Source organism: Hyla sarda, chromosome 7 (genome assembly GCF_029499605.1).
Source record: "Hyla sarda isolate aHylSar1 chromosome 7, aHylSar1.hap1, whole genome shotgun sequence".
Classification (NCBI taxonomy): Eukaryota; Metazoa; Chordata; class Amphibia; order Anura; family Hylidae; genus Hyla; species Hyla sarda.
The window spans coordinates 23,357,466-23,372,398 of NC_079195.1; the positions used below are offsets into that span (position 1 = coordinate 23,357,466).

At 40.4% G+C, this 14,933-nt stretch overlaps 1 protein-coding gene and 1 long non-coding RNA gene across 4 annotated transcripts in view; one reads left to right on the forward strand and one right to left on the reverse strand.

Moving 5' to 3' along the window:
- Positions 1 to 14,933, forward strand: part of LOC130281862 (uncharacterized) — a 97,301-nt gene that overhangs the window by 78,254 nt on the left and 4,114 nt on the right. For all 3 annotated transcript variants that reach the window (XM_056529597.1, XM_056529596.1, XM_056529598.1), the window contains exons 11-14: positions 5,338 to 5,427; positions 8,072 to 8,226; positions 8,487 to 8,666; positions 12,077 to 12,147. In XM_056529597.1, the coding sequence (XP_056385572.1) occupies positions 5,338 to 5,427; positions 8,072 to 8,226; positions 8,487 to 8,666; positions 12,077 to 12,147 (496 nt within the window). The remainder of the gene's footprint in view (positions 1 to 5,337; positions 5,428 to 8,071; positions 8,227 to 8,486; positions 8,667 to 12,076; positions 12,148 to 14,933) is intronic.
- Positions 1 to 14,933, reverse strand: part of LOC130281863 (uncharacterized) — a 106,946-nt gene that overhangs the window by 77,466 nt on the left and 14,547 nt on the right. The gene's annotated exons all lie outside the window — the stretch shown is intronic.

A 14,933-nucleotide genomic window follows, 5' to 3' on the forward strand; every position in this document is an offset into this window, starting at 1 on the left:
ACAGGGACCGAGAGCTGTAGTTTTTATAAATATCTCTTACAATTTTATAGCTTGGACAATTCCACACGCAACAATTTTCCGCATGCGCTGATAGCAAAAATAAAAAAAATAAAATATATATATTAGAGATGAGCGAACTTACAGTAAATTTGATTCGTCACGAACTTCTCGGCTCGGCAGTTGATGACTTTTCCTGCATAAATTAGTTCTGCTTTCCGGTGCTCCGATGGGCTGGAAAAGGTGGATACATTCCTAGGAGACTCTTTCCTAGGACAGTATCCACCTTTTCCAGCCCACCGGAGCACCTGAAGGCTGAACTAATTTACGCAGGAAAAGTCCATCAACTGCCGAGCCGAGAAGTTTGTGACGAATCGAATTTACTGTAAGTTCGCTCATCTCTAATATATATATATATATATATATATATATATTATATTATTATTATTATTATTTTAAAAAATTATAAGCAATCAGTTTATAAGCAATGATTTAATTCATCGTAGATCAATGTCATTCTTGTGCATTAAACAAATCTATTAGATCAGTGCCCTATTGGCCTATTGGTAAAAACTGACAGCCACCTGGACCACTAGACACTAGGGATGCATAACAGAAACTGTTTAAATGCAAAGATCGCTAGTGGCTGTGGCATTTAACCCCTACAGGACCCATGGCGTAACGGTACGTCCCGACACCCTGGGTCTTAAGGACCAGGAACGTACATTTACGTCATGGGCAGATTTAGTCCCCGCCGTGCGCCGGGCGGGGATCGGAGTGGGATGCCTGCTGAAATCATTCAGCAGGCATCCCGTGCAAATGCCCAGGGGGGTCATCAGACCCCCCACGTCGGCGATCGTGGCAAATCGCAAGTGAATTCACACTTGCGATTTGCACGATTCCGGGTCATTACGGTTCTATAGTGACCCGGTGACCCGGAATGTAAGGGGGATCGCGGGTGTCTAAGACACCCAGGATCCCCCTGAAGCGATAGGAGTGAGGTGGCATGGGTGCCACCCCTCCTATCCCTGCTATTGGTGGTCTAGACGCGACCACCAATAGCAGATCGGGGGCGGGGGGTTTACTTTCGTTTTCCCCTTCCTGCCCTCCCACAATAGGCGGGGCAGGACGGGGAAACGACGGCGACCGGCGCCGAAGATCCACTTACCGATCCGGGCGGGCGTCGGAGGCTGCAGGCGACGGAGATCGGCGGGCGGCGATGAAGTGCGGCTGGATCCGACGGAAGCCAGTGAGTTGCCTAGCAACATCTGGAGGGTACAGTTTGAGACCATTATACAGTGGTCTCTAACTGTAGCCCTCCAGATGTTGCAAAACTACAACTCCCAGCATGCCCAGACAGCTGTTTGGGAATGCTGGAATATGTAGTTTTGCAACAGCTGGAGGGCTACAGTTTGAGACCACTATATAGTGTTCCCTAAACTGTAGCCCTCCAGATCTTGCAAAACTACAACTCTTAGCATGCTCAAACAACTGTTTGCTGTCAGGGCATGCTGGGAATTGTAGTTTTGCAACAGCTGGAGGACCACAGTTTGGAGATCACTTTGCAGTGTTCTCTAAAACTGTAGCCCTCCAGATGCAAAACTGCAAATCCCAGCATGTCCAAACAGCAATCAGCTGTCTCGGCATGCTGGTAGTTGTAGTTGCGTACCTCCAGCTATTGCATAACTACATTTCCCAGCATGCCCTTCGGCGATCAGTACATGCTGGGGGTTGTAGTTTTGCAACAGCTGGAGGCACACTGGTTAGAAAATACTGAGTTAGGTAACAGAACCTAACTGAAGGTTTTCCAACCAGTGTGCCTCCAGCTGTTGCAAAAGTACAACTCCCAGCATGCACGGTCTGTCAGTACATGCTGGGAGTTGTAGTTTTGAAACAGCTGGAGGTTTGCCCCCCCCCATGTGAACGTACAGGGTACATTCACACGGGCAGGCATACAGTAAGTTTCCTGCTTCAAGTTTGGGCTGCGGCAAATTTTTCGCCGCAGCTCAAACTTCTAGCGAGAAACTCACCGTAACCCGCCAGTGCGAATGTACCCTAAAAACACTACACTACACATAATCAAGAGTGAAACACTACATATACACCCCCTTACACTGTCCCCCCAATAAAAATGAAAAACGTATTGTATGGCAGTGTTTCCAAAACGGAGCCTCCAGCTGTTGCAAAACAACTCCCAGCATTTTCGGACAGCCACTGACTGTCCAGGCATGCTGGGAATTTAGCAACAGCTGGAGGCACCCTGTTTGGGAATCACTGGCATAGAATACCCCTATGTCCACCCCTGTGCAATCCCTAATTTAGTCCTCAAATGCGCATGGCGCTCTCTCACTTCGGAGCCCTGTCGTATTTCAAGCAAACAGTTTAGGGCCACATATGGGGTATCTCCGTACTTGGGAGAAATTGCACTACAAATTTTGGGGGGCTTTTTCTCCTTTTACCCCTTATGAAAAGGAAAAGTTGGGGCTACACCAGCTTGTTAGTGTAAAAAAAAAAATAATAATTTACACTAACATGCCGGTGTTGCCCTTTACTTTTTATTTTCACAAGCGTTAAAAGGAAAAAAAGACCCCCAAAATTTGTAACGCAATTTATGCTGAGTACAGAAATACCCCATATGTGGGCGTAAAATGCTCTGTGGGCGCACAACAAGACTCAGGAGTGAGAGCGCACCATGTACATTTGAGGCCTAAATTGGTGATTTGCACAGGGGTGGCTGATTTTACAGCGGTTCTGACATAAACCCCCCCAAAAAAATACCCACATGTGACCCCATTTTGGAAACTACACCCCTGACAGAATGTAATAAGGGGTACAATGAGCATTTACGCCCCACAGGTGTCTGACAGATTTTTGGAACAGTGGTCCGTGAAAATGAAAAATTTTATTTTTCATTTGCACAGCCCACTGTTCCAAAGATCTGTCAAACGCCAGTGGGGTGTAAATACTCACTGCACCCCTTATTATATTCTGTGAGGGGTGTAGTTTCCAAAATAGGGTCACATGTGGGGGGGGGTCCTCTGTTCTGGCACCACAGGGGGCTTTGTAAATGCACATGGCCCCTGACTTCCATTCCAAACAATTTTTTTTCCCAAAAGCTCAATGGCGCTCCTTCTCTTCTGAGCATTGTAGTGCGCCAGCAGAGCACTTGACGTCCGTATTTCCATACTCAGAAGAGATGGGGTTACAAATTCTGGGGGGTCTTTTCTGCTATTAACCCTTGCAAAAATGTGAAATTTGGGGGGAAACACACATTTTAGTGAAATAATTTTTTTTTTTTTTACATATGCAAAAGTCGTGAAACCCCTGTGGGATATTAAGGCTCACTTTATCCCTTGTTACGTTCCTCTAGGGGTCTAGTTTCCAAAATGGTATGCCATGTTTTTTTTTTTTGCTGTTCTGGCACCATAGGGGCTTCCTAAATGCGACATGCCCCCCGAGCAAAATTTGCTCTCAAAAAGCCAAATATGACTCCTTCTCTTCTGAGCATTGTAGTTCACCCGTAGTGCACTTCAGGTCAACGTATGGGGTACCTCCATACTCAGAAGAGATGGGGTTACAAATTTTGGGGGGTCTTTTCTGCTATTAACCCTTGCAAAAATGTGAAATTTCGGGGGAAACACACATTTTAGTGAAAAAATAATAATGTTTTTTTACATATGCAAAAGTCATGAAACACATGTGGGGTATTAAGGCTCACTTAATTCCTTGTTACGTTCCTCAAGGGGTCTAGTTTCCAAAATGGTATGGCATGTGTTTTTTTTTTTTTTTGCTGTTCTGGCACCATAGGGGCTTCCTAAATGCAACATGCCCCCCAAAAACCATTTCAGAAAAACGTACTCTCCAAAATCCCCTTGTCGCTCCTTCGCTTCTGAGCCCTCTACTGCGCCCGCCGAACAATTTACATAGACATATGAGGTATGTCCTTACTTGAGAGAAATTGGGCTACAAATATAAGTATACATTTTCTCCTTTTACCCCTTGTAAAAATTCAAAAATTGGGTCTACAAGAACATGCGAGTGTAAAAAATGAAGATTGTGAATTTTCTCCTTCACTTTGCTGCTATTCCTGTGAAACACCTAAAGGGTTAAAACACTGACTGAATGTCATTTTGAATACTTTGAGGGGTGCAGTTTTTATAATGGGGTCATTTATGGGGTATTTCTAATATGAAGACCCTTCAAATCCACTTCAAACCTGAACTGGTCCCTGAAAAATAGTGAGTTTGAAAATGTTGTGAAAAATTGGAAAATTGCTGCTGAACTTTGAAGCCCTCTGATGTCTTCCAAAAGTAAAAACTCATCAATTTTATGATGCAAACATAAAGTAGACATATTGTATATGTGCATTCCAGAGTTATTTATGTTTAAAGTGACAGTGGTCAGATGTGCAAAAAACGCTCTGGTCCTGAGGTGTAAAATGGCCTGGTCCTTAAGGGGTTAAACAGTTAAAGGGGTACTCCATGGATAATTTATTTAGTTTTTTAAATGAACTGGTGGCAGAAAGTTTAACAGATTTGTAAATGACTTCTATTAAAAAATCTTTACCCTTCCAGTACTTTTTAGCAGCTGTATGCTACAGAGGAAATTCTGTTCTTTTTCAATTTCTTTTTTGTCTTGTCCACAGTGCTCTCTTCTGACACCTGATGCCCGTATCAGGAACTGTCCAGAGCAGGAGAAAATCCCCATAGCAAACCTATGCTGCTCTGGACAGTTCCTGACACGGACAGAGGTGTCAGCAGAGAGCACTGTGGACAAGACAAAAAAGCAATTTAAAAAGAACAGAATTTTCTCGGTAGCATACAGCTGCTAAAAGGTACAGGAAGGGTAAATATTTTTTAATACAAGTAATTTACAAATCTGTTTAACTTTCTGGCACCAGTTTACTTATAAAGACCTAAAAAAAAATGTTTTCCACCGGAGTACCCCTTTAAATCACTGGCATGGAAGTGATTTTCGGTGTTGGCTGCACATAGCAGCTGCCACTTGTCAGGTATGTGCTAAACTGTGCCTCCCCCAGTCTGACAGCAGGTGGCGCCACCTACGCTTGCTACTTTAATATCCTCACGGCAGAAACCAACGCTGTCCGGGCATGCTGGGAGTTGTAGTTTTGCAACAGCTGGAGGCACCCTGGTTGGGAAACACTGATCTAGACAATGGTGAAACTTGGATGTTTTAAAACAAGGAGGTTTTATCCACGGTAGTCAGCAGAGAAGGTGAATATAGCGAGAAATGAGAAGACAAATTACATGTAAAGGTTGCAATTTATTTTACTACTCAAGACTGATCTGATCTGTACCTAATATGTTGTTTGTTTGGCAGCTGATACGAGACTGTAATGAGAGTGTCCAGAGGATGAAGGACACCGAGGAGCTGATTCTGCTCAACCAGAAGATCCAGTTTGAGTGTAAGGTGAGTGTCCGGCTCCTTGGTGGGGGTCTTTCCCCAAAGTTGTGCCCTTCAGGAGAATCATCTGTGCCTGTTTGTTTTCATCCTCTGTGCTTGTCTCAGCCGGATAATAAACCAGATAAGTGTTTCCGTTAGTAGCTTTATGCAGAGTAGTATTGGATGTAAACGTACATCCTGGTGCCCTCGTACTTAAAGGGGTACTCCGCCCCTAGACATTTTATCCCCTATCCAAAGGATAGAGGATAAGATGTTTGATCGCTGGGATCCCGCTGCTGGGTGCCCCCGCAATCTTTCCTGCAGCTACCTGTGTGACATCACGGCCTGCCCCTTCAGAGACGGAATGAAACCCCCCCCCCCCCCCCCCACCCGAACGGGACCCCACCACATCATATATGATTTTTGCCACCCTAGGCGAAAGCTAATCTTGCCGCCCCTTGACCGCGCCCATTGGCTCCACCCTTTGACACGCCCCACCTTACTACTGGGGTGACACACTCTAATAAACCTCCTCCTTATGTAATCTCCTTACTACTTGGGTGACACACTGTAACAAACCCCCTCCTCATATAAACTCCTTACTACTGGGGTGACACACTGTAACAAACCTCTTCCTAATGTAATCTCCTTACTACTGGGGTGACACACTGTAACAAACCTCCTCCTTATGTAATCTCCTTACTACTGGGGTGACACACTGTAACAAACCCCCTCCTCATGTAATCTCCTTACTACTGGGGTGACACACTGTAACAAACCTCCTCCACATGTAATCTGCTTACTACTGGGGAGACACACTGTAACAAATTTCCTCCTCATGTAATCTCCTTACTACTGGGGTGACACACTGTAACAAACCTCCTCCTCATGTAATCTCCTTACTACTGAGGTGACACACTGTAACAAACCTCCTCATGTAATCTCCTTACTACTGGGGTGACACACTGTAACAAACCTCCTCCTAATGTAATCTCCTTACTACTGGGGTGACACACTGTAACAAACCTCCACCTAATGTAATCTCATTACTACAGGGGTGACACATTGTAACAAACCTCCTCTGTATGTAATTACTGTGTTTACTGTCACTGCGCTCCTCCAGCCGGCTGAAGAATTCTAATTATTATGCTACCGTGATGCAACGATGGTGCTGGCTGGACGGGTGATTTGGATGAGCGGGTGCTTCGGATGCTGGCTACTAACTTTCTTGCAGCAGACAGAGTGGCGCACCCATCAAAAGGGCGCTCTTGGTGGCTGCCTATTTTGCTTATAGGCAGAACCAGCCCTGGGTCCAATCTGTTTACAGCCCTGCTGAAGGTCCCCTTACCTGCTCTGTGCAGGTCCTGGGTCCGATCCGCTGATAGTCTGTCTTAGCAGATAACATTGAGTAATGCTATGCAATGGTATAACATTATTCAGTGTTATGAATCTAATGCTAGCGTATAAAAGTCACCCATGGGGACTTAAAAAGTGTAAAATAAACTATTAAAATAAAATGTTTTTAAAGATATGAAAATGCCCCTTCCCTAATATAAATCAAAAATCGCCCCCTTTTCCCATTTAAAGAAAAAACATAAAAAAATAAAAACATATTTGGTATCACCGTGTGCAGAAATGTTCAAAAAAGTATTAAAACATAATAATGTTAATGATCCCATACAGTAAATGGCAAAACACCAGAATTGCAGATTTATGGTCACATTATATATATCAGAAACAAAAATGGAACCGATAAATAGTACACATCTTGGTGCACAAAATGAGCCCTTGTACAGCCCTGTATAAAAAAAAAAAAAAAAAATATATATATATATATATATATATATATATAGTTCTAAAGGTTAGAAAACAGCAGTTTTAAGCAAACATATCTGCTTAGAAAAAATAAGAATTGTTGTCATTATATTGACCTACAGAACACTCCCCCTTTCCCCCCCCCTTCACCTTAAAGGGGTACTCCGCTGCTCAGCGTTTGGTACAAACTGTTCCAAACGCTGGAGCCAGCGCCAGGAGATAGTGACATCCTAACCCCGTCCCTCATTCACTTCACGTCCCACCCCCTCAATGCAAGTCCCTAGACTTGCATTGGGGGGGGGGGGGGGGCGTGACATCATGAGGGGGGTGGGGCTATGACGTCACAAGCTCCCGGTGCCGGCTCCAGCGTTCGGAACAGTTTGTACCAAACGCTGAGCAGCGGAGTACCCCTTTAAGGGGTTTAATAGTGGTCTCCTGATGAATTTTTTAGGGGGAAATTCGTTGAGACCTGTATATGTGTGTTAGAGATTTGAATACATGCATTAGAGGTGTATGTAGGACTGTGGGTAGAGATGGGCAAACTTACAGTAAATTCGATTCGTCACGAACTTCTCGGCTCGGCAGTTGATGACTTTTCCTGCATAAATGAGTTCAGCTTTCAGGTGCTCCGGTGGGCTGGAAAAGGTGGATACAGTCCTAGGAGACTCTTTCCTAGGAATGTATCCACCTTTTCCAGCCCACCGGAGCACCTGAAGGGCTGAACTAATTTATGCAGGATAAGTCATCAACTGCCGAGCTGAGAAGTTCGTGACGAATCGAATTTACTGTAAGTTCGCTCATCTCTAGTTCTGAGTTAACCCTAATTTTCACTACTTTTTTGTCTTTTTCTTTCCAGATCTTTCCCCTCATTTCCCAGTCTCGGCGTCTTGTCAAACACGGAGAGGTTACGTCTTTAGAGTTCAATTCCATGAGCTTCAAATGGAAAGTCACCACTCGGCCCGTCTACCTGCACCTCTTCAATGACTGTCTGCTGCTGTCTCGCGTCAGAGAGTGAGTCTAAACTCATCTTCTACTTGAGTCTCTATGTCAGTGTTTCCCAACCAGGGTGCTTCCACCTGTTGCAAAACTTCAACTCCCAGCATGCCCGGACAGCCAAAGGCTGTCCGGGCATGCTGGGAGTTGTAGTTTTGCAACGGCCGAATACACACGGGTTGGGAAACACTGCCTTATGCCTACCACTAGTAGTTGTCTCCAAGCATATTTTTGAATTTTTTTCATCTTACTGTATATGTATTTTTATTGTATCTCAGGGGAGGACGTTTTGTCGTATTTGATCACTCGTCAGACTTTCGAGTAGAACGATGTGAAATTAAACTTCACACCAACCAGAAGAACATTTTCCGCGTCTTCCTACGGGATTCTGCCGCTATGGGGCGAGAGTCTTCTCAGGACGTAAGGGAGACGGAGTACATCTTCAGGACGGAGACGCAGTAAGTTTGTTCACAAGTCTTTGCCTATAGCTGAAGCTGGTCGTGGATAAGACAATATAAAGGGTTTTCTGTGATTCCGTCCTTCACCAATTTTAACCCCTTAAGGACCAAGGACGTACCGGTACGTCTTTGGTCCTGCTCTTCCGATATAACGCGGGGTTACACAGTAACCCCGCGTCATATCATGGCGGGCCCGGCGTCATAGTGAAGCCGGGACCCGTGTCTAATAGCGCGCAGCGCCGATCGCGGCGCCGCGCGATATTAACCCTTTAGCCGCGCGCTCAAAGCTGAGCCGCGCGGCTAAAAGTGAAAGTTCCCGGCTAGCTCAGTCGAGCTGTTCGGGATAGCCGCGGCTAATCGCGGCATCCCGAACAGCTGACAGGACAGCGGGAGGGCCCCTTCCTGCCTCCTCGCTGTCCGATCGCCGAATGACTGCTCAGTGCCTGAGATCCAGGCATGAGCAGTCATGCGGCAGAATCGCTGATCACTGGTTTCTTATGAGAAACCAGTGATCAACATAGAAGATCAGTGTGTGCAGTGTTATAGGTCCCTATGGGAGCTATAACACTGCAAAAAAAAAGTGAAAAAAAAAAGTGAATAAAGATCATTTAACTCCTCCCCTATTAAAAGTTTGAATCACCCCCCTTTTCCAATAAAAAAAAAAACACAGTGTAAATAAAAATAAAAATAAACATATGTGGTATCGCCGCGTGCGGAAATGTCCGAATTATAAAAATATATCATTAATTAAACCGCTCGGTCAATGGCGTGCGCGCAAAAAAATTCCAAAGTCCAAAATAGTGCATTTTTGGTCACTTTTTATATCATTTAAAAATGAATAAAAAGTGATCAATAAGTCCTATCAATGCAAAAATGGTACCGTTAAAAACTTCAGATCACGGCGCAAAAAATGAGCCCTCATACCGCCCCATACACGGAAAAATAAAAAAGTTATAGGGGTCAGAAGATGACAATTTTAAACGTATTAATTTTCCTGCATGTAGTTATGATTTTTTCCAGAAGTCCGACAAAATCAAACCTATATAAGTAGGGGATCATTTTAATCGTATGGACCTACAAAATACATATCAGGTGTCATTTTTACCGAAAAATGTACTACGTAGAAACGGAAGCCCCCAAAAGTTACAAAACAGCGTTTTTTTTTTCAATTTTGTCGCACAATGATTTTTTTTCCCGCTTCACCGTAGATTTTTGGGCAAAATGACTGACGTAATTACAAAATAGAATTGGTGGCGCAAAAAATAAGCCATCATATGGATTTTTAGGTGTAAATTTGAAAGAGTTATGATTTTTTAAAGGCAAGGAGCAAAAAACGAAAATGCAAAAACGGAAAAACCTCCGGTCCTTAAGGGGTTAAGATCTCTGTTTCCTGTCAGTGAATTGGAACATTCCTGATTTACATTCAGAGGCTACAAACCTGTGCAGATCTAATAGTTCTCCTAGCTGGGGGTTCAAAAACGGGGTGTCCAACAAAAGAAACAACCTGTATATTGTGTTAAATATAAAAAGCAGCTTTCTAATATGTTAATAGCCATAGTGCAGAGTCTGCCCTGTCCCTCCCTTTGTAGGCTGTGACATCACATCACAGGCTCTGAAAGAAGAGAGCTCCCATCCCTTCATCCCCTCCCCTCTTGTCAACACAGGACTAGACCAGTGATGTAAAGAAAGGAGCTGGTATTACTGCTCATTAGATTTATGATTCAATAGATAAGGCAGCAGGGAGCCCATTCTGACAGAAACTACTGTTACTTGAGAACAGCTTTTGGCTGCCTTATCTATTGAGTCATAAATCTAAAGAGCAGCAACACCAGCTCCTCCTTCACCTCATTGGTCTTGCTGACAGGAGGAGGGACAGGGCAGACTGCTTTGAAAACCTGTGATATGATGTCCCAGTGTACAAGGAAAAGAGCAGAGCTGATATGCAAGATATCTGCACTATGGTTAATAAGATTATATTAGTAAATTGCTTTGTTATACTTTTTGACAACATACACAGGTTGTTGTTGTTTTTTCCTGCACAACCCCTTTATGGTACCAATATGCATGTGATAGCATAGCTGTTCGCTGATGTGTGATCCTTCCATACAAGACAAATTGTGTTACAGATGGAGAGAGGAGGGGTAAACTTCTGCCAGACTCCTCTAAATGATTGTGCAGTTGAAATCAATCCTGTGTCAGGGGAGAGTCAGAAGGCCGACATGCACATTACACAGTAAGCCGCTCTTGCCGACTTATATCTAATGTGCATAGAGGCCTTTACAGTCTTATCCAGTCTAGACAGTCCTTTTGTGAGGTGACTACATCAGCATTACAAATCTCTTCCCCTGTCCTGACCATTTTTTACAAGGTAGCAGTGCATGAAAAGTGTATGGATGAAACATTTTGGAGGATATTTATTAAAGGGGTATTCCAGGCAAAAACTTTTTTTTATATATCAACTGGCTCCGGAAAGTTAAACAGATTTGTAAATTACTTCTATTAAAAAATCTTAATCCTTCCAATAGTTATTAGCTTCTGAAGTTTTCTGTCTAACTGCTCAATGATGATGTCACGTCGACTCACGGGAGCTGTGCATGATGGGAGAATATCCCTTACATGATAGGAGAATATCCCCATAGGAACTGCACAGCTCCCGGGACGTGAGTCATCAGAAAGCAGTTAGACAGAAAACAGCAATTCAACTTCAGAAGCTAATAACTATTGGAAGGATTAAGATTTTTTAATAGAAGTAATTTACAAATCTGTTTAACTTTCCGGAGCCAGTTGATATATAAAAAAAAAGTTTTTGCCTGGAATACCCCTTTAAGGCATTTACACAGGTTTTCTGGGTATAATTGTCTTTGAAATGTCAGAATTGAGACAAATTGTGCGACTTTTTGATGTACGCCGGTCTGCCTGATTTCTCTCATAACAGATGTTTTACACAGGTTATTCCTTTTACTTTTCAGTGGTCAGGGATTGATGACGTGCGACTTTTCTACAAAAAAAAAATTGCAGATTTGTCGCACAGACCATAATTACACACAAAACCTATACCAGCCCAGACCTGGCTTACAAAACTGGCTGTAGACAGCAGCTTCAAAAAGTCGCACAAAAGTCGCAAAGAAGGGGGTCTTACAAAGTGGTCTGAAGTGAAATTTCACAAAAATGTGTACTAGCCCCATATTTATCACAGGCCCTGCACCATTTAATACATTTGGTGCATGTACACTCCGACTACATCATCAAAATCTGTGTAAAAAACCAGTGCACCTACACTGATAAATCTCGCCCTTTGTGTATAAGACATGTGTATCCTGGGCCTATATGTTGTGTATCTTGTCCTGTTTGTTTCTTGACTTAAATTTGTTTGCATACAAATGTTCAGTTACATTATGTAACCTTTCTAGGAGTCAGAAGCTGAGATGGATTTGTGCACTGTCTCCCCGAAAACAAGGGACAGACTTCTTCAGAGATCATGGTAAGATATTCATTATGCCCCTATGTACAACAATATAAATACTATAATACTGCCCCCTATGTACAAGAATATAAATACTATAATACTGTTCCTATATACAAGAATATAACTACTATAATACTGCTCCTATATACAAGAATATAACTACTATAATACTGCTCCTATATACAAGACTATTACTACTATAATACTGCCCCTATATACAAGAATATATCTACTATAATACTGCTCCTATGTACAAGAATATAACTACTATAATACTGCCTCCTATATACAAGAATATAACTACTATAATACTGCTCCTATATACAAGAATATAACTACTATAATACTGCTCCTATATAAAAGAATATAACTACTATAATACTGCCCCTATGTACAAGAATATAACTACTATAATATTGCTCCTATGTACAAGAATATAACAACTATAATACTGCTCCTATATACAAGAATATAACTACTATAATACTGCTCATATATACAAGAATATAACTACTATAATACTGTCTCCTATATACAATAATATATCTACTATAATACTGCTACTATATACAATAATATAACTACTATAATACTGCTCCTATATACAAGAATATAACTACTATAATACTGCCCCTATATACAAGAATATAACTATTATAATACTGCTCCTATATACAAGAATATAACTACTATAATACTGCTCCTATATACAAGAATATAACTACTATAATACTGCTCCTATATACAAGAATATAACTACTATAATACTGTTCCTATATACAAGAATATAACTACTATAATACTGCTCCTATATACAAGAATATAACTACTATAATACTGCCTCCTATATACAAGAATATAACTACTATAATACTGCCTCCTATATACAAGAATATAACTACTATAATACTGCTCTTATACATAAGAATATAACTACTATAATACTGCTCCTATATACAAGAATATAACTACTATAATACTGTCTCCTATATACAAGACTATAACTACTATAATACTGCCTCCTATATACAAGAATATAACTACTATAATACTGCTCCTATATACAAGAATATAACTACTATAATACTGCTCCTATATACAAGAATATAACTACTATAATACTGCCTCCTATATACAAGAATATAACTACTATAATACTGCCTCCTATATACAAGAATATAACTACTATAATACTGCCTCCTATATACAAGAATATAACTACTATAATACTGCTCCTATATACAAGAATATAACTACTATAATACTGCTCCTATATACAAGAATATAACTACTATAATACTGCCTCCTATATACAAGAATATAACTACTATAATACTGCCTCCTATATACAAGAATATAACTACTATAATACTGCCTCCTATATACAAGAATATAACTACTATAATACTGCCCCTATATACAAGAATATAACTACTATAATACTGCTCCTATATACAAGAATATAACTACTATAATACTGCCCCCTATGTACAAGAATATAACTACTATAATACTGCTCCTATATACAAGAATATAACTACTATAATACTGCTCCTATATACAAGAATATAAATACTATAATACTGCTCCTATATACAAGAATATAACTGCTATAATACTGCTCCTATATACAAGAATATAACTACTATAATACTGCCTCCTATATACAAGAATATAACTACTATAATACTGCCTCCTATATACAAGAATATAACTACTATAATACTGCCTCCTATATACAAGAATATAACTACTATAATACTGCTCCTATATACAAGAATATAACTACTATAATACTGCCTCCTATATACAAGAATATAACTACTATAATACTGCCTCCTATATACAAGAATATAACTACTATAATACTGCCTCCTATATACAAGAATATAACTACTATAATACTGCCCCTATATACAAGAATATAACTACTATAATACTGCTCCTATATACAAGAATATAACTACTATAATACTGCTCCTATATACAAGAATATAACTACTATAATACTGCTCCTATATACAAGAATATAACTACTATAATACTGCTCCTATATACAAGAATATAACTACTATAATACTGCCTCCTATATACAAGAATATAACTACTATAATACTGCTCCTATATACAAGAATATAACTACTATAATACTGCGTCCTATGTACAAGAATATAACTACTATAATACTGCTCCTATATACAAGAATATAACTACTATAATACTGCTCCTATATACAAGAATATAACTACTATAATACTGCTCCTATATACAAGAATATAACTACTATAATACTGCTCCTATATACAAGAATATAACTACTATAATACTGCCTCCTATAGACAAGAATATAACTACTATAATACTGCTCCTATATACAAGAATATAACTACTATAATACTGTTCCTATATACAAGAATATAACTACTATAATACTGCGTCCTATGTACAAGAATATAACTACTATAATACTGCTCCTATATACAAGAATATAACTACTATAATACTGCTCCTATATACAAGAATATAACTACTATAATACTGCTCCTATATACAAGAATATAACTACTATAATACTGCCTCCTATATACAAGAATATAACTACTATAATACTGCCACCTATATACAAGAATATAACTACTATAATACTGCTCCTATATACAAGAATATAACTACTATAATACTGCTCCTATATACAAGAATATAACTACTATAATACTGCCCCCAATGTACAAGTTAATAACAATACATGTTTTATATGGAGGTAATTTTTTGTGATGTAGTCAGAATGTAGCGTTTTGCAG